This window comes from Mytilus edulis, chromosome 9 (assembly GCF_963676685.1).
Source record: "Mytilus edulis chromosome 9, xbMytEdul2.2, whole genome shotgun sequence".
NCBI classification, from domain to species: domain Eukaryota; kingdom Metazoa; phylum Mollusca; class Bivalvia; order Mytilida; family Mytilidae; genus Mytilus; species Mytilus edulis.
In genome coordinates, this window is record NC_092352.1 from 72,304,348 (window position 1) to 72,323,959 (window position 19,612).

The 19,612-nt window shown below is 32.4% G+C and overlaps 1 protein-coding gene across 1 annotated transcript; it reads left to right on the forward strand.

Annotated features, from left to right (window-relative positions):
- Nucleotides 1-1,358: 1,358 nt before the first annotated feature.
- On the forward strand, nucleotides 1,359-17,960 carry LOC139488978 (uncharacterized). The gene is made up of 6 exons (XM_071274975.1): nucleotides 1,359-1,522; nucleotides 10,745-10,801; nucleotides 13,863-13,919; nucleotides 15,684-15,737; nucleotides 16,147-16,222; nucleotides 16,565-17,960. The coding sequence occupies exons 1-6, from the start codon at nucleotides 1,444-1,446 to the stop codon at nucleotides 17,487-17,489; spliced, it is 1,248 nt and encodes a 415-aa protein (XP_071131076.1). The 5' UTR covers nucleotides 1,359-1,443; the 3' UTR covers nucleotides 17,490-17,960.
- Nucleotides 17,961-19,612: the final 1,652 nt, after the last annotated feature.

A 19,612-nucleotide genomic window follows, 5' to 3' on the forward strand; every position in this document is an offset into this window, starting at 1 on the left:
TATGATTGACTGGGACATTTGAGGTCAGTGTGAGTCTAAAATTTAAGATACTTACAACATATCCAATTTAGAAACGGTTTAACCATTTGCATGCAAAAGTCTCCATCAAATATATACATGTCTATTCGACTGTATTAATTTGTTTGTTTGGGAGCAGATGTCAAATGTTTGTTTCCGAAAAATTGAACTTGAAAAAATACTTTTCTAACTCATGCTTTGATTTATAGTTAAATACATATCCTAGCATGGTTTTATGATAATCCTAACATCTGTCAAAAGATATATATCAAGAGATGTCCACCCAATGCACGAGACATACCGTGGACAAGTGGATACGTGGGCGGGTGTGGACCGAAATGTCCACCCAATGCACACGCCCACCGTGGGCTCGTGGAAATGATAAAGTCCACGTGGGCTAGCTCTGTAGTGTAACAGATTATTTTGCGTAAAAACAGAAAATGGCGATTTACTTGCATACTTGAAAATATTACTTACATATTATGTTCATATTATATATACTACATATGAATAAGACAAAAATGGTTTGAGGGTTATCAAATTACAAGCGAAGGAATGACCATCCTAAAACATGTTCTTATATAAAAAGGGGACATGTAGTATGGTTTCCATTGACAAATATATCCACCGAAGTTCAAATGAAATAAATGTAAAAAGTAAAATCACAAAAATACTGAACCTAGAGGAAGATCAATTGGGAAAGTCCATAATCACATGGCAAAATCAAATAACAAAACGCATCAAGAACGAATGGACAAGACATGTCATATTAAAGGTAAAGTACGGCCTTCAACAATGAGACAAACCCATGCCGTATAGTCGACTATTAAAGGTCCCGACATGAAAAATATTAAACAATATAATTGAGAAAACGTAAAAGCCTAATTTATAGCAAAGCAATTTACGAAAAACAAATATGACAGACACAAACCAACGACAGTTAACTACTAATCTTCATGCTGGCATATACAGAATGTTGCGGGGTTAAAATAGTTTGATTGTGCCAATTCCTCCCCATAACCTGGGACGGTAGCATAAGATGTATGTCGGGACAATGTCATATCGTAAGATACTTTCATTTAATACATTACTTCTGATTGTCATGTTTAAAATATCAAAATCTCTTATACATGTTCGAAGCATAGATGTATGAAGAGAAAACTGATTTCATCATTGTTTTCTCTTAGACTAAAATTTAGTAAAACTGAAGAACTTTTTATCTTAAAGTTTTTAAACGGATAACATAGATTATGCGTAGTAGTACAGTTGTACATGTAATTTCTTACAAATACGTCAATGAAATAAATTGTGTTGACGTAATGTCTTGTGTCGCTCGAGTCATCAAAACGGAAATGAATTTGATTAAAGTACTTGTTTTCCACTTCATATTATCTAACTTTCCTTTTTAACTTTATTTGAAGAAGAATGGATAAAATGAAGACAGCCATTGTTTTATTGTATATAGCATTTATGGATTTATTTTCTGGAACTTTCTATGTTACAGGTACAGAACATTTTGCTTATGTTCCAGACCATATGAGTATTTGGACCGTACGCGTACGGTCCGGACCGTATACGTATACTCGTACGGTCCGACCATACGCGTACGGTCGGACCGTATGAGTATACGCGTACGGTCCAGTACGAGCTGACCATACGACCATACATGTTATTTGATCATATGGGTTAAATTGAAACAAGCATTTATCACAATCTTTATTTTTAGTTTTACAAATTGTTATTGATAATTTATTACAATTAGATAGATAAAATGAACAAACGAACAATTGAAATTAAGTATTTGTTTAATTTTATATCTGAATCCCATTTTGGTACTCTCGCCCAAGGTGACACAATTCAAGTAACGTAATATTTTTTACATTTTCATGTATGCAGTTCATGCATGTTCCTTTGCATTTGCATTTATTTGGTAAAGTTGCTAAATATTCTAAAACAATTGACCTCCCACATTATGTTTACTTCCGATGTCTTCAATTTCAGTGATCATAATTCAATTAATGTATTACTGATCGACATGCTTAATACAAGAGACTAACAGATTTAATTAGCCTGAATTTAAAAAAAGTTAAAAAATATAAAGTTTTTGTTTCAATTACAATTGAACTTTTTTAGATTAATTTGATAGTTAAGTTATGTTGATCTGCTATATGCATTTGTAACTAATAAACTTGACCAACTTTTTAATATTAGTCAGACCGTACGCGTACGGTCCGACCGTATGAGTATTTTGAAAAAGTACGCATACGGTCCAGACCGTACGCGTACGGTCCAAATACCCATACGGTCTGGAACACTTATACATGTTATATATACATAACTATAAAAAACATACAATTGAACGATAATTAATAAAAACATATCGCTAACATAATGAAATGTAGCTTTAAATCTTTTACGCATTTGAATTCAATTTGTAACTTCGCCGGATACATCCACAAAATTATAAATATGTCTACCACTGGGAAACGCGGAAAACATAAATGTATTTCTTAGTTAGATGCATGCAAATACAATTGTTGTAAGCAATGATACTTCGTGCAAATGTTGCGAAGAACGTTATACTCTCTAAGTCAAAACTTTGAAATAGTCCTATTGAAAATAAAAGACTGTTTCCAGTTGGAGAATTATCAGTAGCAATCATACCACATCTTCTTATTTTTATATTTTATCTTCACACTTTACATAAATCTCTGAGAGCTGAACTTTTTTTATTAGGAATGGCGTACGTAAATGAAATCTCCCTTTAACAGCCTGTGTGGTGCATTGACGCGTTATTATGAGTGCCATCGCTTCATTTGGATAGGACATTATAGAACACTGTCTGTATAAAATATCCAGCAAATAATAGACACGTTTTACATGTGATGATCCAAAAACACAAATGTAATTCAAAAAAAATAACAGAGGTAAATGTTTTTAAAGAGATATTTCATTTTATTGAAAACGTAACAGACTGATTTCATAAGTTTAACATGGTTCTCTAGCACATAACCTAGACCACTGGGCTTTTGTTGGCTACATACCAAACATAGTTTTTGTCAATCGAGTAAAACCTTTCCTTGTCGGCTTCATCTAGAGTTGTCGCTGGTCGATCTAATTGTGTACTGATATTAATAAGCGGACAAGAAAACAAGTCATACTTATGTATGTGCGTTTTAAAACAACACTTTCCTTGTGAAGTATTTCTAACAAGTATGACCACATACTTAACGTAACTATGTTTATTCAATTGATATACGACGGAAAACTAATTACACCTGATCCTTCCTGGTTGTTTAGTAATGAGGAAAATATTGGAGTTTGTAATTTTGTTATGTTGGTGTGATTTATATTTTGTTAATATGCAGACAAAAGTTAGGAACTATTTTATAGACCATACGCATTTTGACAGCTGTGGTTTAAACGATTATCCCTTAACTTTGGATAAAAATACAGGGGGGTGATATGATTTGCGGAGTGCCGATTGTTCATACAAAAATAATGCAAATGGTTTTTTTTTTGATATTTTGTAGTCATTTCAGGTTCATATGAACAAATTTGACATCGTATTAATTCATATGTTTATCAATAGTTACATTACATGACAAATGTTTCATTAGAATCTGTAATTTTGATTGGCTGACAACAATTACACGGCACTCCAATATCATACATCTTATGCGAATCGTTTAGTACAATCATTTTCATTGGCTGTTGACAAATATTTTGAAGGGTTAGAATCCACGTTTCATCAGTCCGTAACTAAGGAAAGACACCATTTCGAATTCCGAATTTTGTTGGTATGTTTCTAAAAAAAAATAAACAAAAACGTCACATTTTGTGCCTCAAAATCTTTTTTTTTTGTGTCAATATTTGTACCCTTTCCAAGCATACGAAAAGTATAAACACGTATGGTTTATGTTGGTTGTATACTTATGATGTAACAGTCAGTTTTGCGGACTTTTTCATTTTATGCCTTTTTAAGCCAAAATTTTTACCAAAACGGAAATTATTTTAAAATGCGTCGCAAGGTATACTAAACTCAATCTGCAACAGTAAAATCTACGTTTTACGAAGGCCAAGTTTAAAATACAATACATTTCGTTTCCTACCTCTCCTAATGTTTATTCCGTTAAAAAAAAATATAACACATGGCTGCAAGTGCATTCCGTGACAATGTGAAAATATTGCATTAAAAAAAAAATCGATGTTTCTTTTTGTTTCATGGTTGCATCTTAAAAATATAATTATAAAAATGCTTCTTTTTATAATTTATAGGGTTGTAAAAGTGTTAATCATGCGTCACACTGTCCCGATTTTTACGCCGATGGCAACACGATTATGGAAATTTTCAAAATCGGGTCTGATCGTATCCAGATCGGGCTATTTGTAGTGCCATCTTAAACCACCGTAGAACCATCGGCCACTTTTTCTAGCCTTCGGGGACAACTTCGGGAAGGGTTCTAAATTTTTTAACATGTTAAAAAAAAAACGAAGGTGCGTCCGATGTTGAGGGTTCGTATTGAGTTCGTATCACCATCCACACCATCGTATTGTCACCGGGAATGCATCTTTGAACATCGTATTGCATTCGTATTTCTATCGTTTCCATCGGGCAGTTTTGACATTACGATGTCTACACGAATGAAGACCTCGTAATCCCGTCGTGTTGCCATCTAATAAAAGTACGAAGCGACAAAATGGAACTACGAAGGCATTAAATCCAGCTAAATGTAAGTTAATTTTCACGCTAAAATACATTTAAAGTGCGATGCGCGATATGCACTGGTCAGTCTAATACGACAGTTAAGAAAGACGTTCACAAAACATGGAGCTCATATCATATGATTCTATGAGAACAAGAAAGGCGACAGCGTTGTTTCTATTAATTAATTCAAATGGAACAAGAAGAGCAGCTATTACAGGCTCAGGATTTACTTTTACAATAAAATATTATTTTTTGTCAATTTTTCATATCAAGTAACATAATGAAAATCATAAACGCGTCTCGTACACCAACACTGCAGGTACACGTATATAGGGAAACCAACTTTTTCTTCATTATTCTGATTTTTCATGTATCGTCTGAGTTGTTGTCACACGAATTTTTCCCTATATTTGTATATGACACATGCAGAAAATGGTAAATTGAATATGCATATTTGATACATAAACTATTTTTTTTTTTAGAAATCAACCAAAACATTCAGTAACTGGAAATCCCTTTAATATTGTCTTTAGAACCAGCAGGTAAAAAAAATGAGCAACCAATTTCCTGTGTATTATGCTATTTCAAGGAGAAAAACAAGTCCATCTGCATGACCTTTGGCCTTGAACGTAAAAAATATCAGATCATTACAAGGAGGAACAATAAACCAAATGTGGTTAAAATCATTTGAAGCATTTTGGTTTTAGAGTGTCCACAAGGGTGATATTGCCTTGTATTATAACTGCCACTGTGACCTTGACCTTTGAACTTTAAAGTCAATAGCGCTTAAGATATTTTTAACGAGTAACACCATACCAAGTTTTGAGCATTTTGGTTCTAGAGTGTCAATAACAATTTTATCTACACGCAACTTACATGTAGTAGGCGAGGAGATACTAAACTAAGTTTTATTAGAATTAGACAAAAAGATCGATTTCCCGCCATGCATGGCAGACTTGTACAGAAATACCCCTCCCTCTCCCTGATTTTGGTGGCATTATATGCAGAGACTAATTAGAGTCAAGTTTTACCCTTCAAGCCCATGGTCTTCCGTCTTATCACGAAACCAGAAATTAAATGTACAATATAATATATATTCAATATTGATCAAACAATTTAAAACGCGTGATGCCTTCGGCATATAATTTAAATGCATCGTAAGCTGTACACGACCTCTTTTAGACATCGTATGGCCATCGCGCTATCATCGTAATCCATCGTGTAGCCTTCGTGATCTATCGTGTAGGCTTCGGCTGAGATATGAAGCTTAAATACCCGTCTTCGGTTAACCTTCGTATGTCCATCTTTTGCTATCGTATATAATTTTGGCACCATCGTATAGACTTCGTTATTCATCGTACTTGCTTCGGTCACTTTTTGGTATTTTAACGAGATCGGGACCAACTTCGTACGAACTTACAATTTTCGCATTCGGGTGTCCATCGTATATAAAAATCGGGACAGTCAGACAGTGTGACGCGGGCATTACTAAGAAGCGCTTCAGCACATTAAACAAAAAATGATTCGGCCAACGCTGGTACACACCAAAAGCATTTATCTATAAAAAAAAAAAAAAAAAAAAAGAAGCATTCAATTCTTATTAAATTTTTCTTTGAAAGTATGCTATTGAGTGGTACATTTTGGAGATATGTGATGAATATGTAGAGTATACATGTATAGTTTAAGCATAAAAGTCTTGTTCAAATGATTAGCGTAAATTATTGAGAAAACCGGAATTTATGCTGTGTTTGTACTGTGTCATGATTTTTCTAACAAGTACGTTATTTCGAATACATATTTCTTTATATTTAATTTAGAATAATAACATTACATGTATGTTTAATTATAATCCGTAATTTTGATTGGCTAAGGACAATCGGGAGAAACTGCATCATAATATTCTATTTCTGTATAAAATACAACAGATATGCTCGCGCGTGCTATCCGTGACTATGAAATAAAAATCAGGAATGCGTTACGGAAACTAGAAGAAACTATAAACGCACAATTAGAATCCGTATTGATTTTTTAAACCGGCATTTCGGGTAATCGAGACCAGCTGTATTATATACTTCTAGTTAAAACAAGTAGATTGAATTTGTTATGCAATCTATGTCGGTTGGGCCAGCTGTATCAGTCATCCGTGATAATATCGATATCAATCTATGTCGGTTGGCCTAGCTGTATCAGTCATTCGTGATAATATCGATATCTATGTCGGTTGGGCAAGCTGTATCAGTCACCCGTGATAATATCGATATCAATATTTGTCGGTTGGGCTAGCTGTATCAGTCATCCGTGATAATATCGATATCTATGTCGGTTGGGCTACCTGTATCAGTCACCCGTGATAATATCGATATCAATCTATGTCGGTTGGGCTAGCTGTATCAGTCATCTGTGATAATATCGATATCTATGTCGGTTGGGCTAGCTGTATCAGTCATCCATGATAATATCGATATCTATGTCGATTTGGCTAGCTGTATCAGTGATCCGTGATCAGTCTTTAGCAAACGCATAATATGTATGACGTCATGTGATCGATATCAGTTTTAAAGGCTTTATCAAATCCAAAAATGAGCACATGCGCAGAAAATCTCAAACTAAGGTCAACTATGGATTGGATGCATACATATGCAAATGCACGCGCAAAGTATTGACTTTTAAGTGTCATAAAAAATAAATTAAAGTAAATATCGTCAAGCGCCAGTTTAGTTATTGTTAGCATATTCTAATATAGTACTGGTAACATCAAGAATATTTTTAGATATCGGCAGAGTTGACTGTATTTGAACAATTTGTCATTAAGAGTAATAATTGCTATCTAATATATTTAATTTTTTTCAGACTTATCATTTTTTTCTTTCGTCCTTTTTGACTTCATTGTTTTGTAAAATCTTCCACTCCCATCTCTCTTATACTAAATGAATTAAGGCTCAATATTCACCTATGCATACATATGAAATAGATACGTGTCCATAGTCATTGAATATGCAGGAATATTGAATAATCGTGGAAATAGTGCATGATGTTTCTTCACTACAACGCATTTTAATGGCATCCGTCTGTTTTTCTGTCTGAATACACTTCTAAAATTGTGAACATGATGTTGTGTGTTGCTTTACATTTAAATCAACTATTGTGAATGTCGTGTCCCCGGCATAGCTGATTATATTTGAGTTGCTCATAAAGGTATTTTCTGGAAAACCTGCAAAATTAATATAGCGATTTTAATAAATTTGATTTGTTTTTTTTCTCAAATGTAACGAATTAGTTTGTTTTACAGCGCTTATTCGCGTGTGATGTTTAATTTATTTATTTCATGAGGTATATGCAACTGTCGTTATTTCATGCACGTTGTTTGTTTATTGTTCTGATTATTGTTTTTCTAGTGTTTAATGTATTATATAAAAATAAAGAGATGCAGTATGCTTTGCCAACTAATGAGGCAACTATCACCAGATACCAAATGGCATGGGTAGGTAATCATAATTTTCATTATGTAAAAAAAATGATTTCTTCTCTGTATCATATAAAAATAAGAAGATCAGGTATGATTGGCAATGTGACAACTATCCTTCAGAGACCAAATAACGCAGAGGTTAACAGATATAGGTCCCTGTACAGCCTTCAACAATAAGCAAAACCCATACCTCACAGTAACTGTTTGAATGGGCAACCGTGTTCGAATGCATATTGCACTAAAAAAAAATTGAAAAAGGCTGTTATTAGCTGAATGCATATTTGGAGACACTTCATCATGTTGGCAAATTGTTAGATTATAATCTTAATTAACCAATTATTTCAATACATTTCAATGATATAGGAGCAAAATTTTTTGTACCTGGTACTTGTAACCTCGTAAATTCGTGGTTAACATAACAGTCTCTTTGGTCTATAATAGACACTGAGTCTGCTTTAAACGCAAGACCGTAAACTATATAATATATGTACAAATGTATGCACACACGTTTACAGCTTGAAGGCTAAGTGAAGACTGCCCAAGCAACACTTCACAAAACAATTGAGGTGGTACCCAACACTTTCACTAAAATTTATTTGGCTCGTTTAATTTTCTTAAATTTTTTTCAAAATATTTACTTTGACCCTTTAATAAAAATATAAAAATTTCAAAAATTTTGAACCAACCGTTTTGTCAGAAAAATTACACTGGTTATATAGCAGTTTGACAAACACCAATTTTGATCATTGAGAAGCTTAATATTCCTTTTACAACACAACGTAATTAAAACGTTTAAAGCTGAGTTTACAGAGTTATCTCCCTGTAGTGTTAGGTACCACCTTAAACATTCATTCAAAGTTAATAACCTTATAACATTACAAAGTGTTCTGATAAAATATATCTATTATTGTCCAATCTTATACAATAATAATCAGAATATTGTTCTTCAGCTATTAAAACTATTAAAATAGCGATAATTGCTTCTTTTGTAGTTTAGTGTAAGATACATGTATTATCTTTCGCACTTTTAACTGACATCGGAATAAGTTGTAAATTATTGAAATCTATAATCTATTTGGGTATTTGAAATAAAGAAACATATATTAATATTATATTTAAAAATAAAGAAACATTTAAAACAGGGAATATTAAATTTAAAACGACACTCAATAATGTTCTTAAACAACACTTTTTGTATTATTTGAAAAGTTCCTAACGTCACTTTTCTTCTGGTTATATTCTCAACTTCTCCCCCGAATTGCTCGTCTCGAGCATAAACTGTACTATAGCATGCTGCTATGGATAATTCCTTATTTATTAGCTTGTAGCGTGCAACATGCTGCAAACATCACGAACATAGAAAATACACATTTGAACCATTTTAAATAGAAAATAAAGCAGGGTTTCAGGCAGGGGAACGGGAAAATAAACTATAGGATAATACGAAAATGTATTCGAGTAAATAAATCAAATTAATATGACTGTGTTTTATATATAATATTCCATTTTGTAATGCGAAACGTGGACAGCTTTCCTTAATTCAGCTAGGTTATTCTAAATGTTCGGGTAATTATGGCTGCAAAAAGGGGAGGGGGTCAGTAATATTAAGAACGCACTTATTTCAGGAAATACTGCACTACATGTCTACAATTTAAACCGATTATAACGATAATCAGTGGCTTTTATATGTACCTTGTGTATCAGGTTTTTACCAAAAGTACTTATATCTTTCATATTTAAAATACTATATTTACTATGTTTCTAATGCACTTTTCTTTCATTTTTGCTTTGACCCTGAACATGAAAGTGTTGAATTAAAATGATTTGATATGTAGTGGGAGGATTCCCATGTATTTTGAGAATTACTACATTTGTAAATCTTCGCCATTTTATAAAGTGCTGTTTAATATTGCCTCCTTTTCTACACTGAAGTTTTAGTTCAACCTCATACATATCTACATATTTTATACATCTAATACATACATTGTACCTCTATACAGAATGATTTAGAAGGAGCATGCCGAAAAATTATTTTCACCACCGTCGATACTACAACTAAAAAAAACAAACCGCGCTGAAGTACGTCCATTATTCATAGTTCATTATTCATTATTCAATAATGAAAAAAACAATGGGTTTTTAGGAAAGTATAATGAAGAAGACCATGCAAGAACCCTGGCCTTGAAGGCATAAAACTTTGCTTAGTGCCCTGAGCACAAAAGTCATGCTCGAAACATGAAATCCGGCAATTTCATTGGTTGATTTTCGAGTCTGAGTACAAAAATCATGCTCAAAAAGTTTTATGACCGCGAGGCCAGATGTCAAGAATTTTCAACATACCTTCAATACTTATTAGTAAAGAAGGCAAGACATGTAAGTGGGTGCATCCTAGTTTCTATATATTTGTTGGTTGTTATGTGGGGGTTTACTCTATTGAATTAATTATATTGGCAAGACATGCAGGCGTGTGCACTCTAGTTTTTAAATATTTGTTTATAGTTATGTAGAGATTTATTTATTAATAAGTGAACTAATTATATTGTGTTTTTCAGCTGCTGGAATGTCTACAGTTTCTTCAGTTATTGCCAAAACGAACGATTCAAGTGAAGGTAAACATTTTAACTTCTGAAATTATTGGTGTCTAAAAATTTACAAGTTAACAGCCTTTTTTGTTACTGATTATGTGCTGCTTATATATAAACATTGTAGCACTTCACAGTGACCAGATTGGGTTCCAGCTTTTCATCAATTTCAACAGCATCCTTGAAAGTTATATGTATAGTAATATAAACACTTATACTTTATGAATGTTTCTTTCATTCTGAGAAATTTTGCTTTCCAATCGTTGGAAATGCCTGCTCGGCATCTCTTGTATATCTTTTTTGGTCTTAATTCATCTGTGTGCATCTTTGCTGTCAAGTTTATTATTCATTCTTATCAACGTAGGACCGAACGCTTAGGACAAAAAGTAACACAAATTATCTTCTATTCTTCAAATAACAACTTTATTGTTTGAGGTGTATGAAATAGTTGATTTTGATCTCCTGTATGACCCTTGCATTTTGTTTAGATATTCTAGCGTCTTTTCCATTACTAGAGGAAGAGCAGTTCATGCGTAACCTTCAAAAGAAGATTTCATTTACCATTTAACTTTATTTTCTGTAGATGTTTTATCATAGATGATGTCTTCTCGCTAAACAAACGAAAGCCTATTTTAAATGGAACTATTCCATCAAATAAAAGAGGATACCACATAATATTGTTTAGTCTGTTTCACATATTGGCTTATATCTTTTGATTGACATCAAGGACCGGGTAAGATCAAGACTTTACGACAAACCAGAGCGATGAAAACAGATATCCAGTTGTAAAATTTCCTTATATACATGTATGTGGCAAAATTGAAGCAGACCATGCACTTTGAGTATATACATATATACAAGTCGTAATTGAAAAAAACGTTCAATTCTATGATTGCGTTGGATAAAAATAATTGTATACGTGCGCATGGAAAACAATTTTTTTGGTAGAGGTGTTTAAATACAGCACAAACAACATTTTCCAAAAGACCAAAAAAGTTCAAAAGTATATTTTAACAAAACGTATTTAACTAACAGGTCGAACAACGGATGTTCTTAAACCCTGCTGACTGCGATAGCGATTGCCAAATAAACGGATCAACAGATGTAACAAAATGATCTTTTTATTAATTGAATACCAAACAGAAAACAATAAAAAGCGGAAAAGATGGTATACCGCAAACATGAGGTGCACAAATTGGTACACCATATCTGGATTTCGACAATTAATGTCTCTTCGGTGATTTCAAATATAATACAAGCCCAAATGAAAAAAATATAAACAATTCTAAATTGAAAACAACGTTCAAACCTATGATTGCGTTCGAAAAAAACCGCAATTTTTTTTACTGTGCATGCAAAACAAATTTCTTGGTAGAGGGGTCTAAATACAGCACAAACAACATTTTCGAAAAGACCCAAAAAAGTGAAAATGTATATTTTAACAAAACGCATTTATATATACACATATAGATTGCCTAACAATGTAATTTTAACACACTATTTAGTATGTAAATATAAGAATGTTTAAAATATTTACAAAATGATGAAAATAAACGCAATATTTCGCTAGACCAACTAGCTTTATCAAGCGTGCATCTATCCAGGTGAAATCGGATGTAGATGATAAGAAACTTTTGCAGCTCAACGTCTGTGTTGCACTGAACTGCCTTCAAAATAAGAAAATTTTGCAGCTCAATGTATATGACCTCTTGCATTTAGCTGCTTTGAAAATAAGAAAATTTTGCAGCTCAATGTACATGTTGCACTTGGATTTAGCTACCTTAAAAATACATAATTGGTTGTTGAAGTTAGCAACGTCCATAGGCACTTATATATACACATATATATATACATTTGTATATCATAAAGAGGTTGAGTCTTATGTAGACGAAACGCGCGTCTGGCGTATTAAATCATAATCCTGGTACCTTTGATAACTATTCTATCATTTTTTTTCCCATAAAGATAAAGTATTGCTGCTTACATAGAAGATGATATTCCAAATGTTCAAAATGGTTAAGTGAAGTCAATAGTTAATTTTTTTTAAAACGCTGTTGTGATTTGGTTGACCAGTAGGGAATATCTGTATCATCAATTACCACAGAATACCGACATATTCAAATTGTTCAAGCCAAACCCCAGTCCTCAATATCTCGATTTATATATTACTTGATGCATATTATCATCTTCTGTTTACTTGCAATAAACATCATGCCGAGTGCCATTTAATTACAGTTTAGGAACATGTCAGATTATCCCTGCTTTCTTTAAGTACGTGTTGCTTAGTCTATAGTTAACGGTATGGGCTTTGCTAATTGTTAAAGGCTGTACGGTGACACATAATTGTTAATTTCTGTATCATTTGGTCTCCTGTGGATAGTTGTCTCATTGGCAATCATACCACATCTTCTTTTGTTGATATGTAACGTTTTGTAAACTGTAAACTGCTGTTTCGATAATTCTTTGTTCATGGTTTCCTTTTATGTCAGATGCTTGGTATTTTTCTTAGATTTGTGATATTTTCATTATACCCTTGGAAGCTTTTTCCTTTCATCGAATGTGCACATTACATTTTTTTATGAACTCTTATCAAGTGAGGTATAAATTTTATTGAACTCATGCTTACAGAAAAAACTTTCATTTTAGCACATTTATTCTATTCACTCATATTTCAACAAGTTGACAAATATAATCAAATGTCTTTCGTGAGCTGTATCATATTTTTTATATTTTTTATTCTGCATGAATCCAATACAAACTTCTAGTTAATCCATGGCATTCAGTTCAATAATTACCTATATATTAGATACGATTCTGAAAAAACAATAGTTTGATTCTTCTGTAGAAAGTAAAACATGATAAGACTAAAAAATTGTTTTTAGAATCCATCAATTGCAATGTTTATTAAAGTTTCGATTGTTCCATATATTTTAGCAGTTTGTATTACCTAAAATAAGCAGACTTCATATTTCAACGGAAACTATTTCAGTCTCAACATAAAATTTGATAATAACTTCGGTTCAACATTCATTTCTTTGTAATCATCCATAGATACTATTAAAAAATATTCATCATGTATTTGTTTTAGCTGCGGAAAACACAACAGTTGGATCAGTTACTTCACCAAGAGACGTACCAAGAGCAAGTAGGTCTTAACTCTTAATACAACAAGAATAAGAATCAATGATTCTCTCTTCAGTAAAAGACTCAGATATTATTTTTGATCCCTGTATTTCGTCAGATTAAATAGAGTTGACATCAAATTGTTCCATAACTTTTTTTTTATAATTCTGTAGTTAAGGTATTGTTGCTGCATGACGAAACACGACATTGTTATGGGAAACATTAATTCTAGATAACAGACAATTTCAGCATAACTACACTTACACTTGCCTTTAGTTACAGCATATTTATCTTTGATTTATTCCAATCACCAAAATATGCGATTTTCGTAATTTAAAAATCGGTTGAATATTTTCCATCAATTGGTTTGAAAACAAAATTGTTTGAATAACGGAACTTTGAAATCACGTCGTCTGTACTTGTACATGTTTGAAGGATTGATATTTTTCTATAGTAACAGTTAAAAAAACAATAATTATTGTAAGTGTTGCTTTCACTTAAAAATATTTGGCGTATCTCTGTGCTAAAATGATATGTTAATAACAATGATAGAAATGGCAAATAACGTGACACAGACACGTGACGATTTATTCTAAGATTGCAATTTTGTCCTATTTAAACTATGAACCTTGCAAAATCTTATTCATGGTTCAAGTTCACAAATGCATTATTTTTGTTTTTTTTTTATAACATTTAGGCGTGAAAATATGTAATTCATACATATGTACGTATGTTCATGTTAAGAAGATTCCATAGTGATTTTTAACTAAATGATATTGGTGAAGTATAAGTCAATGGAAGGATAATGGTGAATCGATATGTGTAATAAACATCACAAAAGGCGACAAGTAATTTATAGTGTCTATCAGTTGCATCATGGGACAAGATGAAGGAAACAAATAATATTTTTACCTCTCCATGAGGGAACTGGCATGCATTTTACAATAGATTCTACGGGAGTCATTTTTCTCAGCGTGAGTTTTAAAGTGCATTCTATAGATTATATTTCCCATCTGCTGTTAATAAAACAATAATTATTGTTGCTTTCACTTAAAAATATTTGGCGTATCTCTGTGCTAAAATGATATGTTAATAACAATCATAGAGATGGCAAATAACGTGACACAGACACGTGACGATTGATTCTAAAATTGCAATTTTGTCCTATTCAAACTATGAACCTTGCAAAATCTTATTCATGGTTCAAGTTCACAAATGCATTGTTTTCTTTTTTTTTTTTTTTTTATCATATTTAGGTGTGAAAATATGTAATTCATACATTATTTTCATATTGAGAAGCAGGTGGGAAATATAATCTATAAAATGCACTTTAAAACTCACGCTGAGAGAAGGAGAAACATTTACTACTGTATTTGTAGTATTTTATAAAATGAATAAGTATTATATGTATTTTAATAGTCTCTCATAATTCTTTTAAGAATGGCACATACATATATTTATTTTTTTTAAATATGTTTACTGTATATTTAATTTTATAATTGTATCGTGTTTTAATCATGTTGTATGTGGTGAGACTTTAATAAACTATTGAATCTGAATCTGAATCTGCTATTAACCGGTTGTCCTCTTTCATATCCCACCATTATTCAACAAATGTGAGAGGTTCGTGAGATTTCAAATATTTAGACATGGAAGTTAAAACTCTATATATAGCCATTTCACCTTTGAGGCGGAGATTATTATGATAATCAAATGTTATGTTCGAGACAATGATAGCAATATTTTTATGGCCGATATATTAATACATTGATTAATTTCTTTACAGTAAGTGATACCAGTGTAACAAATGATACCAGTGGTACAAATATTTTAGCAACAGGTAAAGACTATTTTACGCTTATTATGTCTTACTTGTGAACATTAGATTATCTATATCGATATAAGATAGAACTGGAAGATACAGAGGGGACATTCAAAACTGATACGACGACGGAAAACTGGCCACACCATTGCGAAACAAACAGAGACGAAAAGAATACCATTTACCCCACAGTTTAAATTGGCATGCATTTACCAGACATTAAAAAACAAAGCTTAATTAGATCAAATGTATCCACACAAAACAAATACATTAAGAATTAATAAATTATCTAGTGCTTAGAAAGCATAACAATCCAAAATGTGGCCTTCGCATGTAACAACAAATTTTGAAATAAAATTATTCCCTGTTGCCTCCAACCGATAACTGTAAAGGCTATGTCATATTATTATTTGTTTACATTTTGCAGGTTTAGTTGTAGGTTTGGTTATTTGTGGTTTATTACTAGCATGCGCTGTAATTGTGATAGTTGTTCTCATTAGAAGGTATGTTTATATAAATTTATACTTTGAGTGTTTTCAATATTCCTTCTTGAAATGTTCCACGTAATGTTCATTATATTTGGTAGCTTATAATTCCTAACTCCTTTTCAAATTGATATTTGATTCTAATTAATAAAAAAAATCGTATATATGCGTGAAGTTTTCTTGTGGAAATAATGTTTGCATATTTCTATTACACTACAAAAATGGAATCCATTAGAACTAAAGCAATATACTCTTTATGCATGATTTTTTAAGGTTAATAAATTATACAGATGACTTTTTTTTACATAGTGCATTTGAGTCATAATACAAAAATACTTCTATACGTAATGTTTATTGAAGGCGTACATTCAAGAGCAGACCAATAGAAAAAATAAGAAACACTCTAGGAGGAAGTCAAGATATAGCTGTACCACTAATTACCGCTAATCATTCCAGACTTATGCAAGACGATGGCAAAAATATTCATACTGCATTTGCAGTGCGTCGGAACACAACACTATCAGACAATCAAGCTCTAAATAACGGTTACTATTCGAAGGTGGATCAGACAGCTGAACAAACTTTACAATTTAATGAGACTAAAGACGACGGAACTAGAACAACAGACAGTAATATGGCATTAGATCCATCCGTCACAGGTTTCAATCGAAATTTGTCTAACACTCCTTCAGTTTATGAGTTTGCAAAGCCTGTTGGGGATTCAGAGAACAACATTGGCGATGAGGATCGATATGGTTTCACTGCTGAAGGAGTCTACAATCATGCGGGAAGTAATCGTCACGAGGAATCAGAGAACAACATTGGCGATGAGGATCGATATGGTTTCACTGCTGAAGGAGTCTACAATCATGCGGGAAGTAATCGTCACGAGGAATCAGAGAACAACATTGGCGATGAGGATCGATATGGTTTCACTGCTGAAGGAGTCTACGATCATTCGGGAAGTAATCGTCACGAGGAATCAGAGAATAACATTTATAACAATTCCGTTGATACCATTTATGACTCCGGAAGTCATAAAATAAATGACGAAACGAGAGAAGATGGCGATGAGGATCAATATGTTTTATCTGATGAAAGAGTCTACGATCATTCGAGAATCATTAGTCACAATGAATCAGAGGATAATAATTGTAACAATGCCGTTGATACTATTTATGACTCCGGAAGTCATAAAATAAATGACGAAACGAGAGAAGATACATATGATCATTTCTTCGGACAAAAAACAGAAGATCAATATGATATCTCAACAAGGACATGACCCCCATACAATAGACATGTAATATATGTATATAGATATTCTGTACTCGGATATTCAGATATTCTAACACAACAGGTGATACCTTGTAAATAAATATTTGGTAGTAGTTTAAAAAAAAAGTCCAACACTTTTCAGTGTTCAATGTCCACAGATGTGTTCACATGCGGATTTTACATTGCAATATGTAAGGTACGATCAATGTATTTTTGACAATCATATTAATGTATCAATAAAGATCTTTTCGTGGAAAAGGGTAACAAAACCATATGGAGTAATAAACTATCTAGGAAACGAGAAAATGCCATGAAAATAGTTTTTTTAATTTCGTGGACACTTAAGCCAATTATCTCCATTATTCATAGCTACCACATTATGTGTTTCGTGGAATTTCAAAACAAATTTAATGTTTTATAAGGTTTTTAAAAACTATTTCTGTTTAATAGAGTTTTATAAATAAATGACTTCGAATTATACTGATCTCAGCCATGTTCTGATAACTTTTATTTAAGAATTGAATGCCTCTTTTTGTAACTTCATTGGGGTGTAAAATCGTTGACCGAAGTACATTTTGACTGTTACTATATATGGTACAAAGAATATAATGGTCTTTTAGTTAGTAATGTATCATTGACGTATAATCTATGTCTCTTTTTTTATTGGTCACCGCTACAGTACTGATAAGACGTAATGAAAAAAAAAAACCAATCAATAATCGTGTTCTTTGTTAATATACTTGTTAGATTTAAAACCTGAGACCCCATGCAAAGTATTTCACTACTCTTCCAATTAAGCTTATAGAGTATCAAATGAATGTAATTTTGTTTGAACAATTGCATGCAAATAAAGTAAACATGGCATGTAACGCTGAAAGACATTGAAGGTAAAAGTACCAAATACAAATTCTGTTTTGGAAAGCTACTTATTATGTTAAAATATTCCCTAAGGTTTGAAGTTTGTTTGGATAAGGTATGATAAGGCCCGTTTTTTGGCCCCTTTATTTTCTCATTTTTCAAATTTTGTTTTGGAAAGCTACTTATCACGTTAAAATATTCCCTAAGGTTTGAAGTTTGTTTGGATGAACTTCAAAACCACTAATTTTAGCAACTGGGTGAGGTGAGGTGGGTTAACTTTATGTTATAATTCAAATATTGTAATTACTTTTCTATTTGCAGGTGTTCCGTACAATGAATTTTTAGTTTTTAAGTGCCTGAGCCAATTTGACCCAGGATTTTTTTTTATTTCAATGTCATGAGAACTGTTTTTGCTGTCTAAATTGCCATAATTTTCTCCGGGTCACGTAGGCGTACACTATTAGATTTTAGGAAACAATGGCCAAAAATCGTAATTTTTCCTTCTTTTGGCGTTTTTGGTGCCCTTTTCACCCCTTAATCTCACCCACTTTCTGAAATTAATGGTTTTGAAGTTCATCCAAACAAACTTCAAACCTAAGGCAATATTTTAACGTGATAAGTAGCTTTCCAAAACAAAATTTGAAAAATGAGAAAATAATGGGGCCAAAACACGGGCCTTATCATACCTTATCCTTTAATACATTTAACATGCCCATAGCAATGAATGAAATACTAGGTTGTATCAAAACCCTTTAAAACAATCAATTCAGATTACAAAACAAGGTTTTGAAATCTACAGCCAATATGTTTATTAATGTATATGTAATTGTTAACATCAAACTATAGAAATGGAAGAACCTAGACAAATAAACTTTAAATAATGTTTGTGCGAATCGTTTCTGTTTCAGAGAGTTAAAAACATTCCTGGTTTTTAACGTTCATATTTCAATCCTGAAGAGGGTAAAATGAAAAAAAATTATCTGTAAATGGTCACGCCTGTCTTGTCAATAAAGGCAACAGTAGTATACCGCTGTTCAAACTCATAAATCCATGGACAAAAAAACAAAATCGGGGTAACAAACTAAAACCGAGGGAAACGCATTAAATATAAGAGGGGAACAACGACACAACACTACAATGCAACACACACAGAAACGGACCAAGCATCAGACAAAATCCCACGAGAATAACAAATATAACATCAAAACCAAATACATGAATTTGGGATAGACAAGTACCGTGACACGTCTTATCGCAATGTGAAATTACACT

What these genes read in the sequence shown, in the direction of transcription:
- LOC139488978 (XM_071274975.1), top strand. Translation starts at nt 1,444, where the DNA reads ATGGATAAAATGAAGACAGCCATTGTTTTATTGTATATAGCATTTATG. An exon ending in TGGAACTTTCTATGTTACAG is followed by an intron (nt 1,523 to 10,744) that starts GTACAGAACATT and finishes TGTGTTTTTCAG; the next exon opens with CTGCTGGAATGTCTACAGTT. An exon ending in TACAAATATTTTAGCAACAG is followed by an intron (nt 15,738 to 16,146) that starts GTAAAGACTATT and finishes TACATTTTGCAG; the next exon opens with GTTTAGTTGTAGGTTTGGTT.